General features: G+C 39.8%; 1 protein-coding gene across 6 annotated transcripts in view; it reads left to right on the forward strand.

Moving 5' to 3' along the window:
- The window catches only part of RNLS (renalase, FAD dependent amine oxidase), a 307783-nt gene that overhangs the window by 275810 nt on the left and 11701 nt on the right, over positions 1 to 20272 (forward strand). The window contains exon 7 of one of the 6 annotated variants that reach the window (XM_059899088.1): positions 7818 to 8929. The exons of 4 other annotated variants lie outside the window; for them this stretch is intronic. In XM_059899088.1, coding sequence (XP_059755071.1) covers positions 7818 to 7880 — 63 coding nt within the window. In that variant the 3' untranslated portion in view covers positions 7881 to 8929. Of the gene's footprint in view, positions 1 to 7817; positions 8930 to 20272 lie in introns of those variants that run through there. One more of the 6 variants, XM_059899091.1, reaches the window with a different exon arrangement.

The raw sequence follows: 20272 nt of genomic DNA on the forward strand, positions 1-20272 counted from the left end.
AGTATGCAGATTCATTTCCTGTCCCTGGTCTTCATTTTAAAAAGCCCAACTCCTGGTAAGTTCTATGACGTCCTGAACTTACCACTTTCTAGATGTGTAATCCTGGACCAGTTTCTTATGTCTCTGAGCCTCAGGAGCTTCATCTATAAAATGGGGATACTAATTTTACCTGCCTTAGGGTTATTCTGAGTGCTATGGAATATACTATGTAAAGTGCTTAGCATTGTACTCTGCACATAGAAAATAACAAACGTGAGCTGTTATTATTACTATTATTGTTAGAGAAATATGACTTAGGAAAATCATTCCCTCTCATAACCATCACTGCATCTCTAGGTAGCTTTAGATCTCGCTAGGAAGCCAGTTCATTACTCATTAAACTCATTGGGGACTGTATTGAAGTGCCACTGTAAGTTTGGCCTTAGTTAGAGTCATTTTTCCTCAGAAATTCTTACTGACCCTTGAGTGAATGAATGAATAAATGCTTTATGGTTTATTGCAATGCTCCTTAACATACCTTGCACAGGATCCTGTTTTTCCTCAGCCAATCTAGTCTCCCCACTCTTGTGATACCAATCACATGTGTATTGTACTAACTGGTTCAATATCTACTTGCCACCAAAACTGCAAGATCCACAGAAGCAGGGGGCCTGGCACATAGGAGGTACTCAGTAAACATCTGTTGATCCAATGAATGAATGGATTCAACTAATGAACATTTCTTATTTTAATTGCATCAAGTACCAAAGTGAAACATTGCTGATACAGAATTATCCCATAGAAGAAAAATGTACCAACCTTATCCTCAATAGAGGAGATAATTACAACAGTACCTACATTCTCCCTGTTTGGTCTCTATTCAGTCAATAGGTGATCTCAGAAAGTCCCTACTTTATGCTGCCTCCCACTATTTGGGAAGTCCTTTTTGGAGGGAGGGAGAATATGGGAGAGCTGCTCTACCATTTGAAACTGCCTAATAAACACTTGTACTTCACTTATCATTTTGCCTAGTGTTTAAAGATTTCTGCCTATGAAGCCAAAAATTTGAGCAAAGAAAAGCACCAGACTAAAGAAGCCTGATGAGTCTTTTGTGTTTTTTATGAAAAGCTGGAGTCATATATATTGAAATTTATTGAAAACTAGACAATTGAATTACCTGGAGAGGGAGGTTAACTGAATTTCAATTTAAATCATTATTAACTAGAAATCCTTTCTTGCATCAACTTCTGCATTTCTGTCTTTCCTGAATGCTTGGTTCACTTCTTCTTTTTTCTTTTTTTTTAAGTGCCTCTGGTATACATGGCATATTAAAGTTGAATGAATCTTGAAAAGCCTTGGAATCAGGATTTCTTTAGAATGTAGTAAGCTCTATGGGGACAGAGTTTTTTGTCTTTTTTTCTTCACTTTGGAATCCTCAGTACCCAGAACAGTGCCTGTCATATATTGAATGAATAATCCAAGAACATTCGGACCATCAGCAATTAGGAAGCTGTGTTATATAATTAAAAGGTGTAGCAAAAGAAATGAAAAACTAACAGTTTATGAAGTCTGACAAGAGACAAAAAAATGAAAATGAAAAAGCATTCAAGTCTTACTTATTAATATGTAAGTTCCATAAAGACAAGAATCATGTCTAACTTGTCTAAAATATATTCCCAAAACCTAGCACAGAGTAGGTCACATAGTAGACACTGAATAAATTTTTGTTGAATGGTTAAATGATTGAAAAAAGGAAAGCTTAAGTGAAAATGAGCACTACATTCTAAAAAATCCAAGAGAAAGAATCCTAGAAATATAATACTTAAGTGGGCCCTGTCTGTGTAGTTGGTGTGTTTGTGATGCACACATGTGCCAGAGTGGGGAGGGAAGGACAATGATGCTGTTCCCTGTGTAAACAATCAGCATAGCTCCTGTGGCAGTATGTTCTGCATTCTGCTTTATCACCTCCCAACAACATGTTTTCAGGGTTTCTTGGCTCACATTTTTATTTTCTTGGTATTCTTTTTATTAGAATTGATTTAAAGGTGACAAGACTTAGATCTAGCATAGGACCCACTTCTACAAGACAAGTCACCAACCTCAAACTCACACAGTATATTTTAACCATTAAAATAAACCATGTTTATTTACCCTTTGGAAAACAGTTAAACTATTTACTGCAAACCAAAAGATTGTCAAAAACTAAAGTGTCAATGATACAGAGGCCATTGTGGAGAAAACAAAAACTGGCAAGTGTCACTTCATGGAGAAGAGTTTATTATCTGGGGTGAACAGCACTCTGACAAAATAGCTCTATATTAGAGGAAAGAGCTAAAAGAATGTGCCTATAACCAGGATATCTGTTCTTTTAATAAACTATATTGATAGTAGCAATAATGAAAACCTTATCATTATTTCAACAGATGCTAAAAATTATGTCATAAAATTAACATATATTACTGATAAAACCTATGGTAAACTCATAAAAGGAGGATGCTATCTTAGAGGGGTAAAAACTATCTTATAACTATAACAGGCATCACAATTAAGAACAAATTACTAGAATCATCTACATTAAATTAGGAAGACATCAAAAATCCTTGCATCGATATTTTTGAAATTCCTAGGGAATGCATTAAGGCATGGAACATATTTAAGAGATGTGAACATTGGAAAAGAAAGGCAGAACGGTTACTAATTGCTGTCAATATGATTATACTCCTAGAAAACTCAGGTGAACTAACTTTTAGAATTAATAAGACACTTCTAGTCACTACTAGAGAGGCTGAATTATAAATACTCAAAGCTCAATAATTTTTCTGTATGCCATAATAATCGATGCAAATATATCTTTATATATTTTTATTAACAAACAACATAGAATACAAAGGAATATCTCCAGGAAGATATATACAGGATTTATACAAGCAAACATTTAAAAATTTTTAATGATATTTTTAAAAATTTGAATAAGTAGAAATATATACCATGTCCCTGAAGGGGAATACTGAATATTATGAATTTTTCCATTTTCCTCTAATTAATCTATAGATTAAACATAATCACAATGGGATTTTGTTAATATGAAAAGATAATTCTAAAGTTCATCTGGAAAAAACTGACAGGTGAACGTAACTGATAAGTTTATGAGCAAGCAGGTCATAAGCATTGAACTTAACTATTAAGACATATTGTAAAATTAGATAAATAAAACAATTCACTATTGATTCTAGAATTGACACAAATCAATGGAAATAATGGCTATAAAAGCACTTAGTGTGATAAAGGAAGCATTACAAAACTAATGAGAAAGGAAGAATTATTTAACAAATGATTTAAGGAAAATTGACTTACTATTTGGTTAAAGAAGAAGAAAGAAAGAAAGAAAAAAGAAATCAAAGGTGATACTATTCTTATACCATATATTACAATAATTTCTAGGTGGCTTAAAGAGGCAAATATGAACAAATATACATTTTCTCTTCAAAAAAAAAGGAAAATTTAGGTAAATATTCAAAACCCCCAGAAAACAAAACTAAAAGTGTACGGATGAATTATGAAAAAACACTTGTAAATGGCTCATAGTAAAAGTATTAATATCCCTAATATAGAGAAAACTTATTAACAAATGTTAAAACTTTGGCTCAATTTTTTTAAGAATTAAAAAAATTTAAATTTAAAATATCTTTTAAAGTATTAAAAGCACTAAACTGAAAAGATATATGCAGCCCCATGTTCATTGCAGCATTATGTACAATCCAAGATATGGAAACAATCTAAGTGTCCATCAGTGGATGAATGGATAAAGAAACTGTTATATATATATATTTGTCCATTTCCTATTGATGGACATTAAGTTGCTTTAAATTTTTATTCTTGCAAACATTGTTATAATAAATGTCCTGCGCATGTCTCTTTGTACACTTGTGCAAGAGTTTTTATAAGGCATAATGTTAAAATGTATTAAAATTGTGAGTTCAAGGGAATACGTTATATATTTTTTCTACTCTGTATGTTTTTAATAATTTGAAAATTAATTAAAAAGAAATATTGTGAAGAATACCTTAAAGCCAACTGATGAAATTTTCCCATAATTAAAATGGGTACATCCAGGTTGGGATGGGGTAAGAGACTGGGGAGCCTGCTTGGTAGCAGATCCCCAAGGAGGTAGCAAGACCACTATGGTGCCAGAACCCAATGCATTTCAAGTCTACACATGTTCCCTGGAAGCAAAGAGCCATGAAGGGTGTAGACAAGGAGCTATCACAGGCAGTTGTGGTGACCTTGATATTACTTGACAGTCCTCTAATTTCCTGGCACCAAGCACTGATATGATTCTAGGAAGTAGGGAGACTCCCCCTCCAAATGACTGAGATTGAATTTCCCATCTAGCTGCTGGAAATCAGGGCAGGCTGTCATATTTTATTTGATTAAAGAGAAAAGAACTGCAATGAGACACCACTTCCAAGCCATTAGATGGCTATTATCAAACAACAAACAAACAAACTAAACTAAAAAAAACAAAAACAAAAACAAACAAACAAAAAAAAACCCCAGAAATTAACAAGTGTTGGTGAGGATGTGGAGAAATTGAAACCTTTGTGCATTACTGGTGGGAATATAAAATGGTACAACCACTGTGGGAAATGGCATGATGGCTCCTCAAAAATTAAAAGAGAATTACCGTATGATCCAGCAATCTTACTTCTGGGTATATACCCAAAAGAAGTGAAAGCAGGGACTTGAATAGATATTTGTACACCCATATTCATAGCAGCATGACCCACAATTGCCAGAAGATGGAAGCAACCCAAGTTGCTTCCATCAACAGATGAATGCATCAACAAAATGTAGTATATACACACAATGGAATATTACGTATCCTTAAAAAAGGAAGGAAATTCTGACACATGCTACAACATGGATGAACCTTGAAGACGTCATGCTAACTGAAATAAGCCAGTCACAGAAGGATAAATGTACGATTCCACTTATGTAGGTTTCCTATAGTAGTCAAATTCATGGAGACAGAAAGTAGTATGGTAGTTGTCAGGGGCTGGGGAGTTAGTGTTTAATAGGTACAGAGTTTTAGTTAGGGAGGATGGGAAAATTCTGGAGATGGACGCTGATGATGCTTGCAGAATAATGTGAACATACTTAATGCCACAGAACTGTACACTTTAAAATGGTAAATTTTATGTTGTGTATATTTTACCACAGTTTAAAAAAAGAGAAGAATAAATCGATATTTATTACATGTAAAAAAAGGGGGTAGGAGGGTATTTACAAACCTAGAAGAGAAGCATGAGGCCCCCTTTCTCCAGCAGAAAAATAGATTCAGTCTATTTCTTTACCCCTTAACATCCTATTTAACAGACATGGCCAAAAAAATGGGAAAAATACACACACACACACAAATATGCTTTGCCTGGTAAGTAATCAAAATATGTACATATGTGTATATATGTATGTGTTTATATATATATATATATATATATATATATAAATCATGTTCAGCCTCATGAGTAAACAAAGGAATGTAGGTTAGAAACGACAGCAAAATGCAATTTTTAACCTATCAAATTGACATCTTTTAAAAATTACTAACTTCTAAAAAGAGATCAAAACTGTTAGAAGTTAAAATTTTCACAACCTCTGCATAGTAAGTTGGCAATATATATCACATTTTTTAAGCATGATTTTTGACTCAATATTTATACTTCTAAGAATCTAGCTTAAAGAAATAATCAAGGATGCAGACAATAATTTGTAATATGTTTAGTTAAGCATTAGTTAGGATAGTGAAAAACTGGAAACAACCTACATAAACACTAATAGGAAATGGTTGAATAAATTCCAATAGATCAAAACAGTGGAATTTAATGTAGTCATTTGAAAATGTGCTCTCAAAGCATACTTCCCTGTCTGGAATAGGTCTATGACATAATGTTAAGAGAGAAAACCCAAAATATGTAACAGTAAAACCACAATGTATTATGATCTTCATTCTATTAAAACATAAGGTGCGTGTAATGTGTGTTTGTATATATAAATTATATATACACACATATGAAGACTATAGGAAAATATAAAAATCTTAACAAAGTTCTCAAGGTGGTGAGATTTTGAGTGATTTTTATACTTTTTCTGTATTTTTACAAGGAGCAGACAGGCTGCCTATTGACCTTGTTTTAAGGTACTTCAGAGGGCAGAACCAAGACCAGTAGCATTAGAAAAGCAACTGAAGCTTATATGAGAAAGAAATTTCTAACAAGCAGAACTTTCCAATGTGCAGCAGACCTCTGGGGGCTTCCCTCTGCCATCCTGAGAAATGTGATCACTAAGTAGAGTATTCTACCATGGGGAGAAGTCACAGGAACTGTGCTTCTCAACTCTGGCTGAGCCATCACCACCTGGGGGAAGGCAAGGGAGATGGGGGTTGAGGTGGTAAAATGCAGATTTCTGGGCCACACAACCCCCCCCCACCTATCTGAATTGAAGCTCCAAGGCTGAGCTTTGGAAATTTGCATTTTCTTTAAATTTCTCCAGTGGTTTCAGAGGCGGCTAGATAATTTCTGCACTGGAGAATCCACAGATTAGAAGATTTAAGGTTGCTTCCAGTGTGGGAACTCAAAGCAAGTCTGGGACTCAAAAGTCTGGAGATTGTCTGACTATTTACATTATAAAACCAAGGAGAGCAGTACAGATAAAAAGGAAAGTATGCTGGATGGGGCTGGGATGGAGAATGGAGTCACGTGAAGATCAGCACTGCCCAGTGTTTAATAATTTAGGCACTTAACCTCCAGTCTAGGGGCCCCTCACGCTGTAATCCGAGTAAAAGAATGTTCTTGTTCTTAGAAAAATACATTCTGAAGTATTTAGTAGTAAAGGGGAATTTTTTGTCTACAACTAACTCTCACATGGTTCAGAAGAAAAAAAAAATTAGATAAGGTGATGAGAAAATGCAAATGTAGCTAAACTAGAAATTTAAGTAAAAGGTAAATGGACAACTTTGTCCTATGTTTGAATCTATTCAGTAAGCTTGAAATTTTATTAAAATACACTGTTACCCCCCCCCACCCCCAAAAAAAGATAATTAAAAGGCAAAGCAAACACAATGGTAATCCCTAGGCCACTTAAATCTAAATCACCAGGCATGCTTTTGCATTCATTCATTTATTCAACCAACATTGATCAAGTGCCTATTCTGTACTAGGCTCTGTATTCAAACCACGGGATATATATCAGAGATCCAAACACTTTCCTGCCCTCACACTGGTCACATTAGAGTTGGGTTAACATAAAATGCAGATTTGGAGGACCCAAGGCTGAGTGCATTAGAATCTCTGGAGAAGGGCCCAGGGATCCATATTATATAAAATATCCTGAGATGTTGCTTATATACACTAATGCAGTGCTATTTTCCAAAATATGGGCTTTGACCCATAGTGGTTTATAATAGCAGTTTAGTGAGCCAAGATTTTTTTAAATTAAAAGAACAGAAAAAAGAAAAAGAGAAAAAAACAGAAAGAGAAAATAAGAAGGCTGACACACAGTAAGCGTCACTATTATTTCATAAAACTTTTGCTTGCATGCCCTGGGTCACTAAGTAAACTGGGTTTCATGTAGAAGACCACTGCTGGGAAATGATATATAAAATATATCACTTGTCTTTTCCTCTCTAGCCCCTGTACCCAACAGTTCTCCCTTAATCCAAATCTGGGGTTGCTGAGATGCTGGGGCACATCCACTGCCTTGAGAAGCAGCAGGCTGTTCTGGGACTTTGACTCACTGGTCATATTCCTGATGTAATGGCACTTCCTTTTCCTTCTGCATAGAGCCCAGAGCTGCACTCTCCCACAGATGGCAATGTCTCCAGCACGTCACATCGTTTTCTCTGAAGGACCCAGCGTAGCACAGCACACTGTCTGTCCTGGCACTCTGTGGCAGAGGTAGAGCCACCACAAGAAAGGAACTTCTGAGACCAAATGCTGCCACTTGCTGAGATGCTTTTTTGGGGGACAAGAACACAGGGCATAACACAACCAATTTTCCAGGCCAAAGTGCTGGGTATTTAATTCAGGCCCTTTGTGTCTGGTTGAAATCCTACGCAGCCCGTACTTTCTGACCCAGATGAGAGATAACGGTTGTCTTAAATCAAAATGAAACAGGATGGGGTTAGCAAACCCACATGAAATGCGCTGAGGAGTCCTCCCAGGGACCTGAGAGCCTGCTGAACTGACCAGACCAGGGATGTTCGTGCGGTTGACTTGTGAGCTGGCCACGCAAGGTTTGTTGTCACTAAGAAGAGAAATCCAAAGGCTAGTTCAGCATAAATGGTCCCCTGGCTGCACTGAGGGCGGTCATAGGTGAGTCATCAGCAGTGTGGAGGCCTGAGAAATGCTGCTTTCATCTCCGTCTCATGGCAAGAGGAGGATCTCTTAAGGAACTGAAAAATGGAATTACTCAAACTAAAAACTGCTGACCTCACCAGGACGATTCCTTTCCTGACCCGAGTCTGGGAATTGCTATTGGTAAACCCCCCAAAATGAATTTGCTCATCAGAAAAGGGCAGAATGAGATACTCTCAGATACACTCGGTGACATGTTCACAGCCTTAGAAGCCAACCCTTCCCCACCTCAAACCAAAGCACTGAAATTCTTGATTCTCTGCAGTTGTGGTAGAAATGCCCTCTATCAAAAGCAGGCTCCAGTACCGCAAGCCAAAGATAAATAACAGAGGAAATCATGGAGACCATGACCTCTTGGTGACCCCTTGGAGCTAAATCTTTGCTAGACCTCAGAATATCAAAAAGGCCACCAGCCCGCCAGCCACAGTTTATGTATGAACAGCCTGGAAGCCATCTCCGCCTGCAGAAGACCGGCTCTCTAGAAGCGTGAGAAGAGAAATTTCAAAGGAATTTCTTGTTCTATTCTCCAAAGCAAGGGTTTGTTGTTTAGGTGAAGAACCGCCTTCTGAGAAATGAGCTCATTCCTGGGGCTCTGCAAGGGTCACCCTGAAAAGGTATTTGCCTGGGAGTTGGGATGGTGCCTATCTCCCATCCAGTGTGAGATATTAGTATTAGAAAAATGTGTTCTCTCACTAACTAGCAAGAAAATGAACCTCAGGATCTCACAAGGGCCTTCTTCCCTGGTAGATTTCAGTTATGGATGCAAATCAGCAAACATTACGGAGTGTTTGCTAGCTGACAAGGATTGTGCAACCTTCTCCGAGAATGCTGAACAGAATCGGACTCCAGTTGCTCCTGGAGGGAAGCGCTGAGCGGGCGGAAGCATGAGGTCCCCTCTCGAGACAGTGTCACAGCATAGGAAAGACACTCCTGGCTACCACTTTTGGTTTAGAAGCCTCGGAGGCACAAGACAGCAACTGAGGCTAAAGGAAGCCAGTATCTTAACGGCCAGGGACTGGCCCCGAATTGCTCTTAGAGTGTCTGGCCTGAAGACTGAGGCAAAGTCAGCTAAATCTTCAGAATAAAAGGTGTGGAGAGAAGCTGGAAGATAAACCTGACCCTGAGTCAAGTAGGAAGGAGACCTTGACCACAGGAGGGATTCAAACAGATGGAATTTGCATCTCTTGGTTTTTAGAATCACCAGGCAGTACAAAGGTCAATTAATTGATAGAGATTATATACATAGACATAGATGTCATTGGTTTTTTTGTTTTTTACCCCTCTCTCCTCTTATCAAAGAGGTCATCTCTCTCCCATAACCTAAAATGGCCTCAAAGTTTAGAAGGCTTCTGGGTCCTCTTCTCAGAATATAAAGGATTTGGGTGAAATAAGTGGATTTCCAAGTATGCTTTAGTCATGCAAGTTGTTATTCAGACAAAATCTTCTATTGTCTTGTAAATAAATGAATCACATACAGGAAGAGCAACCCTTCAGGTGGAAACAGGTCTCCCCCTGGGTTCCTCTGAGGTTTCCACAAAGTACAGTTTAAACCATGACTAAGAAGGACTTCTCAGATCCTTGCTGGCTGATTCTGGAACTTTGTGACCCTGTGACAGATGCCCCTCAGAATTTGTGACTTCTGTCCTTGACCCATCATGAGGCAGTCATCCAAATGGCTTATCTAAACCTTGTGAACCCCAAGTGTCCTATTTCAGCAAATCCACCCTCTAGAAGTGAGCTCGCCCAGGCCTTGGTTTGATGATGGGTGAGAATGACCACTCAGAACTAGTTAATGTCACTGTCGCTTTGGTTTTCTGCCACCGCATCAGACAAGCAATGAAAAAATATGAAATTAAGGAAGAAAAAACAAATAAAACTCTTTCATGCACAGGACCTTGGTTTAGTATACTAATTCTGTTCACATGTAAAGAACCTGCTCTCAGGAATCCCATTGTAAATACTCCTTTGTTCAGAGAACTGTCAATTCACACCTACTCCTTGTGAATGCTAAACTAGAGTCTTGTGCATGAAAACATTTTATTCAATCTCATGGTTATAAAATATTCTTTAAAGTTGCCAAAGAAATCTGATAGGTTTGATTCACCTGGATTTTGCTTTTTCCCCCAAAGAGGATATGCCTCCTTGTGTTTCACTGATCTTTTATTGTGGACTCCAACAATTTGCTGACTCCAGTGAACATTTGTCAATTGTCTCCCTAACATCTATTGCCTTTCTTTCCAAAGACTTCTTGTGGATACCTTCTCTTTTCCTATCCTCAGTCCATGTGGTCCGAGATGGGGCATCACCACTATGCCTGACTTAATCAGTGCTTCACGCTGTGTTGGCCACAGAAACTGGATCGAGGTAAAATAAACATGAAATAAACTCATTCTATCAGATTGAAGCTTGGGACCTTGCAAGAGTTTTCCACTGGACTTGGATTTGAGAAGATCTGACACCAGAGCTTCTGTAGCCATGCCACTGTAGAGGGCAGGTCTAGGAAGCTGCCAGGACTCCCACAGGAAGTTCAAGAATAAAGCCAACACACTAGAAAGTAGAGCCAAGAAATGGAGATGAACTGACACCTGAAGCCATCATTTGAGCCCGAATCCCTCCCTGGCCTTTTTAGTTATGTGAATCAATAAATTCTTATTTGGCTTAAACCAACCTGACTCAGGTTACATCACTTGGAACATAACAAGTTCTAATTTATGCAATGACCATGGCGCTATTCCTAGAAAGGAAGAATTGTTGCTTTTTCTGATGTATATATGTTTAGTTCACCAACATTACTTAGTAGTAGTAGCATGGTAATTCCTACTTATTGAAGATTTTTTCCCCTAGGCACTATATCTACAGCTTTCCACGCATCAGCTCATTGGTACTATTATTATCTCCATTTTACAGATAAGAACACTGAGATGACCAATGTCATAATAGCTTGAAAGTAGCATTGGGGCTTCCCTGGCTGTCCAGCGGTTAAGACTCCGTGCTTCCACTGCAGGGGGTATGGGTTTGATCCCTGGTCGGGGAACTAAGATCCCACATGCTGCACAGCGCGGCCAAAAAATAAAATAAAATAAAATAAAAAATAAAATACCTTGAAAGTGGCAGATACGGAATTTAAACCCCAATGTGCCTGACCCCATGGCCCATGACCACCTATTATGTGGTAGGCACTGTGTCAGCACTAAGGACAAACATGACATATGTTGTCCTTGTCCTTAAGGAACTCTCAATGAAGTGAGAGAGATATACAACATGTGGGAGCTATAGGGCCAACCTTCTCCCCGCCCCATTTCATACTAGGGCCATATCTAGTCAGTGGCAATTGCTTTTTTCTCAACCAGACATGGTACCACATCCCTGAAGCAGGGGAGGACACTTGGAAAGGTATGGAAAGTTCTCCGGTTGTCACAATGACTGGTTGGCAGGGGCACCACTGGCATTTAGTGGACACAGGCTGAAAGGTGCAGGTCTATTCTGCCCAACAAAGAATAGTTCCACCCAAACTGTCAATAGTGCCCTAGACGGTGAAGTTAGATATTGAAATAATCCAACCTAGAACTGGTGGCAGGTAAAAAAGAGATCCAATTAGGGTTGCTTTAATAGAAAAATCAAAATAAAGTTCAAAAGTCTGTGAAAAGCACATACTAAAACAAAGTATAAATCCGTAGTGCGTCCTTTGACCACTGCCAACGATTCATAGACCCTTTTCTGCTTATGAGCAAATCTTACAGCAAAGTTTCTCCCTATGATGATAAGCACATAGAATTCCTTCCTTCCCAAGATATTTAAGATCCAGATTTCCCTGAGAAGAGCCAGCCCTGGCAGGCTCTCATCCTTTCCAAGTGTGGCCTCTGAACCCCTTACAAAGACATTGGTCCTGTCTGCCCTTCTCCATCTCCGTTTCCAGATTCTGTTCCCCTCTTCCTCCTCACTCCTTCTCATGCCTCCCTTCCCTCATTAGGCATTTTTTAAAATGTACCCAAACCCAAAATGTGGAGGTCTGACTATATTGTTCAAATGTCTACAATGTGAGGGTTACACGTTCTCCCTAGTTAGGGTTAGCGTATGTGTGGGTAGTGTTTTCCTTCAGGAACCCAACCACTTCTTGTGTTTTGCAGCATCGCTTCTATGTGGCTTCTTGGGTTGGCAGCAATGTATCTTCAAACATCTGCCAAACTACCAGGGTCTTCACTCTGTGAGATTTTTAATTCATTAAACACAGAATTTATGACCTATCAGTTTGGCATTCTGAAAAGCAGACACTGAGATCCAATGAGACGTAGAAGGGAAAATGCCTGTGAAGGATAAAGAGTACAAGGAGCAGAAGCAGGTCTGGAGACTTTCAGACAACGATGCTGGTCTGCCACCTTGAAAGGAGAGAAGGAAGGAGGAAGACTGGGTAGTGCAACCTTGAGATGATCTCAGGCTGGCCCTGTGAGCACCAGGGACCCAGAGCAAAGACTGCTTGCCTGGTAGAGGAAGAAAGGGCTCAGGCAGAAACGGCCCAGCTCCCGTGTCTCCAATCTGTTCAGCTCAGCAACTGACCACCAGCCAACTACCTTCCTCGCAGCAGGTTCTCCGAAAGGCAGATCTGAGTGGTACCCCTCCTGGCAGCCACATATGGCATTGCGGGTATGTTAAAAGTGGAAGTCAGTTTGGCATAAGGTGTGTGGGGAGTGTAGTTAAAAGAAAGAAGATTGCCTTGAAAGTAGGGGTCTGAACTGTGACATGATAAAACCATCAAAACCAGAATAGGATATTCCCGTCTGGAGGACCAGGTCTCACCCGCAACTTCTAGACTGTTGGCCTGGTTGAAAGAGGATAATTTCACCACTTTAAAAAGGAACAGAATTAGAATGCCAAGAGTGCAAAGTATTCTGGGACAGCTGGGCATCCAACATGCTGTGTTAATCATAAAGGGGAAAAGCCCTCTGTTTTGGCCAGAAATCAGGGGAGTTATTTCGGGAGCAGCCTCGTCAGTGACCCAGACATTTCCATTTGAGTTCCAAAGCTCTGAAGAGCATAAGTCTTGAGAGTCTTTTCCACTGGCCCGTGTTTCTTTCTCCATAGGGCTTTTTTGCACAAATCTGCTACAAATTCAATGTTCACCTTCTCAAGGGAGACTGCAGAGAAGCAGATCTTTGTCATCAGAGACAGTGAGCTTTCCTGGGAAGTGACTTGTCTGCCCATTCAAGGGACCTCATGGCTCACAGTCACCTGTCTTAACAAACCTCATAAAAAAAGCATTCAGAATGCTATACACACCAGATTTTACCAGCCTATCGTCTGTCAATAAAATGCCCCATATCAGAAAGCCCAACAAGTGACAATCACTTCTACAATTTTTATGATGTCTTCTATGTGAATTTCTCTAACCTGAGCCATTGGATGCCTGAGAGATGAGGGAAAAGGGATTCAAAGAAAAGTATTGCATGATGCAAACCCTAATGGGATGACAGACCAATTCTCTACTCAAGTAAACTCAGAGCCCCCTCTTACTCAAAAGGGAAGATAAACCAGTTACAGTATCCAATATTAATTGTGCACTTCTGCATGATCCCATTTAACATTTAGACCAACCCTATCAAGAAGGTAGTATTTTTATAATCCTCTTTGGAGAAATGAGGACATCTAGTCTCAGTGTGCTTAAGTTATTTGCCTGAACTAACCCAGGGAGCAAAAGACTGAGCTGAGACTTGAACCCAGGCCATTCTGAGTCCAGAGCCTGGACCCTTAATCACACTTCCCTATCTCCCAATCATTGTGATCAGGGCTGATTCAGACTTTGGGGGAGCCTGAGCTTATACGTTTGGCGGGAGGTAGCCCTCTTTAAGAAAAAGAAAAATGTATATGAAAACAAAATTCAATACAGGGCCTTAGAAGGGGTCCATGCAGGTGAGGGAGGCTGAAGCTTAAGCTCCATTACCTTCCCAGTAAATCCGCTTTTGATTGTGATAATGCCATTATTGCCAACAATGTTAATGTGAAGAATAATAATTATTCTTCAAATGCAAATATATGAAAATCTGGTTGGATTAGGATTTTAGGATTTACTTTGGAAAACAAAGCTGTTCTGAGTGCTTAGAGACCCCACCTGCTCCCTTCCCAACCACCATATAATTCCTCTGCATCTGAGTCATACCCCACCTGCTCAGATTCTCCCCACGTTATCCTTGTATCTCTATTGATCTGCCTCACTTTCAATGTCTTAGTAATAATTATAATTCTAGCTAACATTACTAGAGGTGACAGGCACTGCTCTAAGCAATTTTCTCATTGCTTGTTAGAAACTTTTCAGATGAAGAAACTGAAGCCCTGAGAAATTAAACAGTTTGTCTCTGAAAGCTGCGTTCTTAACCATTATGCCAGAGGGCTTCCAATAGCCTAGGTCAATCAGACATTAACGCAGGCAGACTCCACAGAGGCCAGAATAAAGTACAATAATTACAATGTCTTGATAAAGTACCAAATATAAGGCTAGATATTCTGTAAGTCACAGACTTAAATGCCTTGATCAGAATCCCCTTTAGGCACCTGTGAATAGTGCAAGATCAAAAATATATTTCAAGTCAAGTCAGCAGTTCTGAGACATACAAGACCTTGAAATATGTGATTTAATTGATTAGAAAGACATTTTTTCCCCTGGGTTGCCATTGCTGAAACCCAAAAAATAAGCTTGGTAGTGCCTGAATTTACATATTTATCATAAGTTTTATACTTCTTTCCTCATTATCAAATTACCCATACCAGAAAGTTGTGCTTCCCCTGAAAACGGGTCGGGTCGCCAACCAGGAACCGTGCCTGAGGAAACTAGGGAGGTTGTGTCAGATTATCTGGTCAAACTGGCTTGGCAGTCTTCCTGGGGCTGAAGCACCACGGAGAGTGCATATCTGAGCCACGTTCCTTGAACTTCAATGTTTGAAGGAAACTCAAAATTTATCTAGTTCAAACCCCCTTCATTTACAGATGAAGGCAGTGAGACCCTGAAATACCAAAAGTCACAGAGCTAATGAGCATCATTCATTCAGGAAACTAATTGAACTGATTATGGGGCTAGGATAGAGAACTTTCCACTGCCCCATGCTGCCCCATGGTTAAGACATACCATTGGGCACAGAATCAGTAATCCTGTGATTGTTTTTAGAAAAATTTCTATCTATGATATACACATACAAGGTTTTCATTGGTCTGGGCTCTGCCTACCGATCACCATCATCTCCTGCACTTCCCCAGTATGAACCCTTCTTCTTTATATTTCCCAGAAAGTACTCACTATGCGCTCTTGTCTCAGCTCAGGCTGCTGTAATGAAATACCATAAGTTGGTGGCTTATAAACAAAGGAAATTTATTTTTCATAGTTCCAGAGGCTGGAAGTCTGAGATAAAGGCGCCAGCGTGGTTGGGTTCTGATGAGAGCCCTCTTCCAGGTTGCAAACAACCAACTTCTTGCTGTATCCTCACAAGGTGGAAAGAGGGGGCACTAATTCCATTCATGAGGGCTCCACCTTCATGACCTAATTACCTCCCAATGGCTCCACCTCCAAATATCCTCCCCTTGGGAATTAGATTTCAACACATGAATTTTGGGAGGGGGACACAAACATTCAGTCCTTAACAACTCTCACTGCTCTGAGCCTTTGTGTAGGCTGCTTTCTCCATCTGGATTGCCTTTCTTCCTATTCACCACCATATGAATTCCTTCATTTATCAAAATTCACAAGTGTCACCTTCACAGTGAAACTTCCCATGAAGACTGCACATTCCCCACACATTCATCCAGAAAGGATTAGTTTGATCCCTCTTCTATTCTCTCAGTGCACAGTTCTCAGGGCTTTTAGCACTTGCCACATTTTGTTTTGGCTCTTGGTTTAATTTTATTCCCTCCATTTAACTCTGAACTGCTTAAAGTCAGAGACCCAATGTTGGTCATCTTTTTAATCACTTACTACCTAGGCTCTAGTGGGTACTAAAAATATTGTAGCAATATCACTAACATTCAATCCCTACAATAATCCTAAAGGGAAGGTGTGGTAGGGGTGGATACTACCAGTGCTCACCAAGGCTTCCGGTTCTCTTCTTAAATTTAGACATGGCCACATGACCTGCTTTGGCCAATGAAATTTAAGCAGAAGTGATATATGTCACCTCCACATAGAATTATACAAGAACAGGTACTCTTTTCCCCTGCAGTGGTGGGCCCTAAAGTTTTGTGTTGGACAGGCAACATCATAAGGTGGGGAAGCTTCAGTCACCCTCTGCTGACCCACACTGGACATATAGTACGGGTGAGAAATAGATCTCTGTGGTTTTAAATCACTGATATTTTGTATTTGTTACTGCAGCATGACTTAGCCTTTTCTGACTAATACCAAGAGGGTCTAATATTATCCTCTTTTTATAAATGAGTTAAGGTCACCCAGGTGGTAGGTGGGTGAGTGAGGATTCGAACTCTCCTAGGTATAATGTTAGAGCTTGTCTTCCAGACTGCTAAGGAATAGAGAAGGAGAAAAGAAATCAGTCTTCTTCTACACTGAGCATCCCAATTGTTGCTTCCTTTCCAGCTTCCAGCCATTGTCAGGAATTGGTAGAGCGGCTATTCCTTCAGAGGATATCTAAGCAAGTTCTCCCCTACCTCCTTCCCATGTGCGGGAAACTAGGGGCATCCACAATGCTCTTTAGCTTGAGAGATTTGTGCTTGTCGGTAACAGAGCATCAGAGACTGCGCTTTATTTCCCCCACTTCCTCATGACCTCTGTGCCAAGGATCCCCAGGTCTCCGGCAAAGGGATGAGCCCATCTTTTCCAACATCCAGACATCACAAGCCCCTAACACTCCAAGGTAGGAGTACCTCTACAGAATTTGATCAAATGGTTCCTATTATGACCTAATGGCCAAATCTTAGGCCTGGGATTTATTACTAACCATCACCTTAACTCAGCTTGCAGCTTTGAGTTTAGCACTTTCCCCATTATTTCAGTTGGTCCATTTGTAAAAGAGAAGAATGACCATTTGCCATCATCAAATAATAATTGTGCTTTGCATGGAAATGAGCAGTCATGATTAGCATACATAACAGGGTTATACAGTTAATATTAATTATCTCATGCATTTCTCACTACGGCCCTAGGAGAAAGGCATTATTATATCCTCTGTTTATAGCCATGGAAACTGAGGCTCAGAGAAATTAACTAATTTGCTCAAAGGTATCAAAACAAATGAGTTATGAAGTCAAGGTGCAAACATGACTTTAAAGACTGTTCTTTCCACAAGTCAAATTAGGTTTTATTTAATAGGATTCAGAATGCATAGTTTTAAACATCTATCTTCGGTGTCCAAAGTCCTCTGAAAATGTATGCCTAAAAGACTCTCTTAGAGTAATTACCATTAAAGTCACAGTCAGTCAATGATATTTATAAACTACCCTTTATGTCCTACCAAGAAAGACAATAACATTTTACATTCCAGACCCCCTTTCAACTTCTCAAAGTACTATCCATATCAACTGATGCATTTTATTCTCTCAGAAATACTATGATTCCTGAGAGATGAGGTCAAAGAATTTGCCTAGGCAATTGTAAAGTCTCCTGATTCTTCATCCAGTGAAATTTCTTTTGGGAGGAAGAATGTGTGTTTATGCATGTGTGATTTAATTATTCTACTGGATTTTTTTAGGTAAAAGAATCAGTGTTTGTTGTAACAAACCAAACAGTACAGATCTGATTTTGAGATGAATCACCTTCCTCATTCTTCTTTCAATCTCACCTTCCCAAAGTTATCCATGGCAATGGATTGGTGTATAATCTCCCACTTTCACTCCAGACGATGAAAATCCACGGTTTCTAAGATAATATCATAGACTGAGTCATGTAGTAAAATGCACGTCCTCCAGGAAGTCAGGAAGTGTGATTTTGATCATTTGTAGCACAGGAATCCATCTGAGATTCTCTCACTGACCCTAGAGTCTATTGCTGCGTCCCCTACTCATCTCATGCCTGAATCCCTCTGCCTAGCTCTAGGCCTCTCAGCCTAACCAGTTACAAACTAGGCTCCCAGGATTAATTGGCACTTGTTGAGTTCGGTATGTTCCCAGTTTCTCACCCACTTGACATAATATGTGTTCATCCTTGTGCATAAAAATTATGAACCAAACTCACTCTGTCACCCTAGCCAGCTGCCCCTCAATTTCTGCTGAGGGTATTTTGTGGTATCTAAGGATGACTTTACAAGAACTTTAAATTGGAAGTGAAGTCTTGGTACACACAGGGCCATCTAAATAACTGATCCTGAAGTGCAAAATCCCTGAATGCAGCAGATCATCCACTAATCCCTTCCTGCCACTCTCCTGACAGTGTAAGAGTGTCTCTTGGGCTCTGTCCTAAAATTGGTTTACAATCGTTTAACTTACTCTCACATCACATCAATTTTGACATTATAATGTGATTTACATTGATTTGAGGCTGCCATCAGGATGAGCTCATAACTATGTCAAAACCTCTGTTGAGTAAATAAAGAACTGATTTTGAATGTGGAGAATGATGGAGGATGGAAAAATCACGGAAGAGGACCAGAAACAATGCAAGCTCAGTAGGGAAATTTTAGACATCAAACATTTTTTTTTTTAACACAAAATACCAAAGGTCACTAGTCTCCCACATCAAATACACAGACAATTTTTTTTAAACAAATCCATTTCAGTCTGAGTCTTGAGACAAGTCTAAAATATGTGATTCTGCAAAGAAATTTCTAGGATAATTTTAAATTTGTTGTTTTTAAAAAACGAAGGAGGAACTGTTTGGGATGGCGGAGGAGGGAGTGGAGAAGAATGGCACCATCTTCCTCTCCATCCTCCTTCAGCACGTGGACTTCAGCCTTCCCAGAGACGTCGACATCTAAATAACTGATCCTGAAGTGCAAAATCCCAGAATCATACTCATTTGCAGGCCTAAGATGCCACCAGAAGGGCAAAGCAGGCTCCAAAACGTGGCCTTGTGCCTGCTTTGAAAGAGCTAGTAGTCCCCTCTGTACTCATTTAAGGCTGCCTGGAGCACCCATACTTCGCCCAAAAGCAACTTCTGCATCTATCTTGGCAACAGTTCAACAAGGGGATGAGGTTTGGCCAAAGGTGGGTGGAATCAGCCTGAACATGTTCCTTCGCCCATATTATCCTGTCTGAAAAAGGCAGATGGAGACGGAAGGCTTTCAGGCTGAGTTCCCGCCGACCTTAACTGGAAGAACTTGCGCTCTTTCACATCTGCAGCTGTGTCCTCCTCAGGGAGTTGTCCAACTAAAAGTGATTTTAAACATCTGTCAGCTAAATCAGAGCTCCAGATTTAGCACTCAGGAACATTATGTGGATTTGTGATGCTCGCTGGAGAACGCTGAATCCATAAACCAAGCTCACATGAGACAGCCGGGTGGTACTCTGGTTGGTAATTTCATCTATGACACATTTAATTTGCCTGCACATTTATGAACGTTATGTAAAGGGAAAGAGTGACCCTTTCCCTGCAAAGAGCTTTCGGAATTACTGCAAGATCAATAGCCAGAAGGGAGAGTCTTTACACTGGAACACTGACTGTATTCTGATCCAGTCATTTGCCTGGAATTAAAAAAAAAAAGTCCCAACGGGCTCGTTTTGTCTGAAACTCTATTTTCTGCCCTTTCTGGTGCAGCTATAACTTTGCTCCTCTGTACCCACCCTGGAGGAAGAGAAATTCTGCACATAGTCATGATTCCGAGTTGCCATCTTTGAAGATGTCAAGCATGGGAGAACCATCCTCGCCCTCCACTGGTTGGATGTTTCTGAAGATATGTACTACTGTTCAGGAGAACTATGAAGCCAGGGCTTCACTCAAACACTCTCTCTTTGCTGAG

This window comes from Balaenoptera ricei, chromosome 16, assembly GCF_028023285.1.
Source record: "Balaenoptera ricei isolate mBalRic1 chromosome 16, mBalRic1.hap2, whole genome shotgun sequence".
NCBI lineage: Eukaryota > Metazoa > Chordata > Mammalia > Artiodactyla > Balaenopteridae > Balaenoptera > Balaenoptera ricei.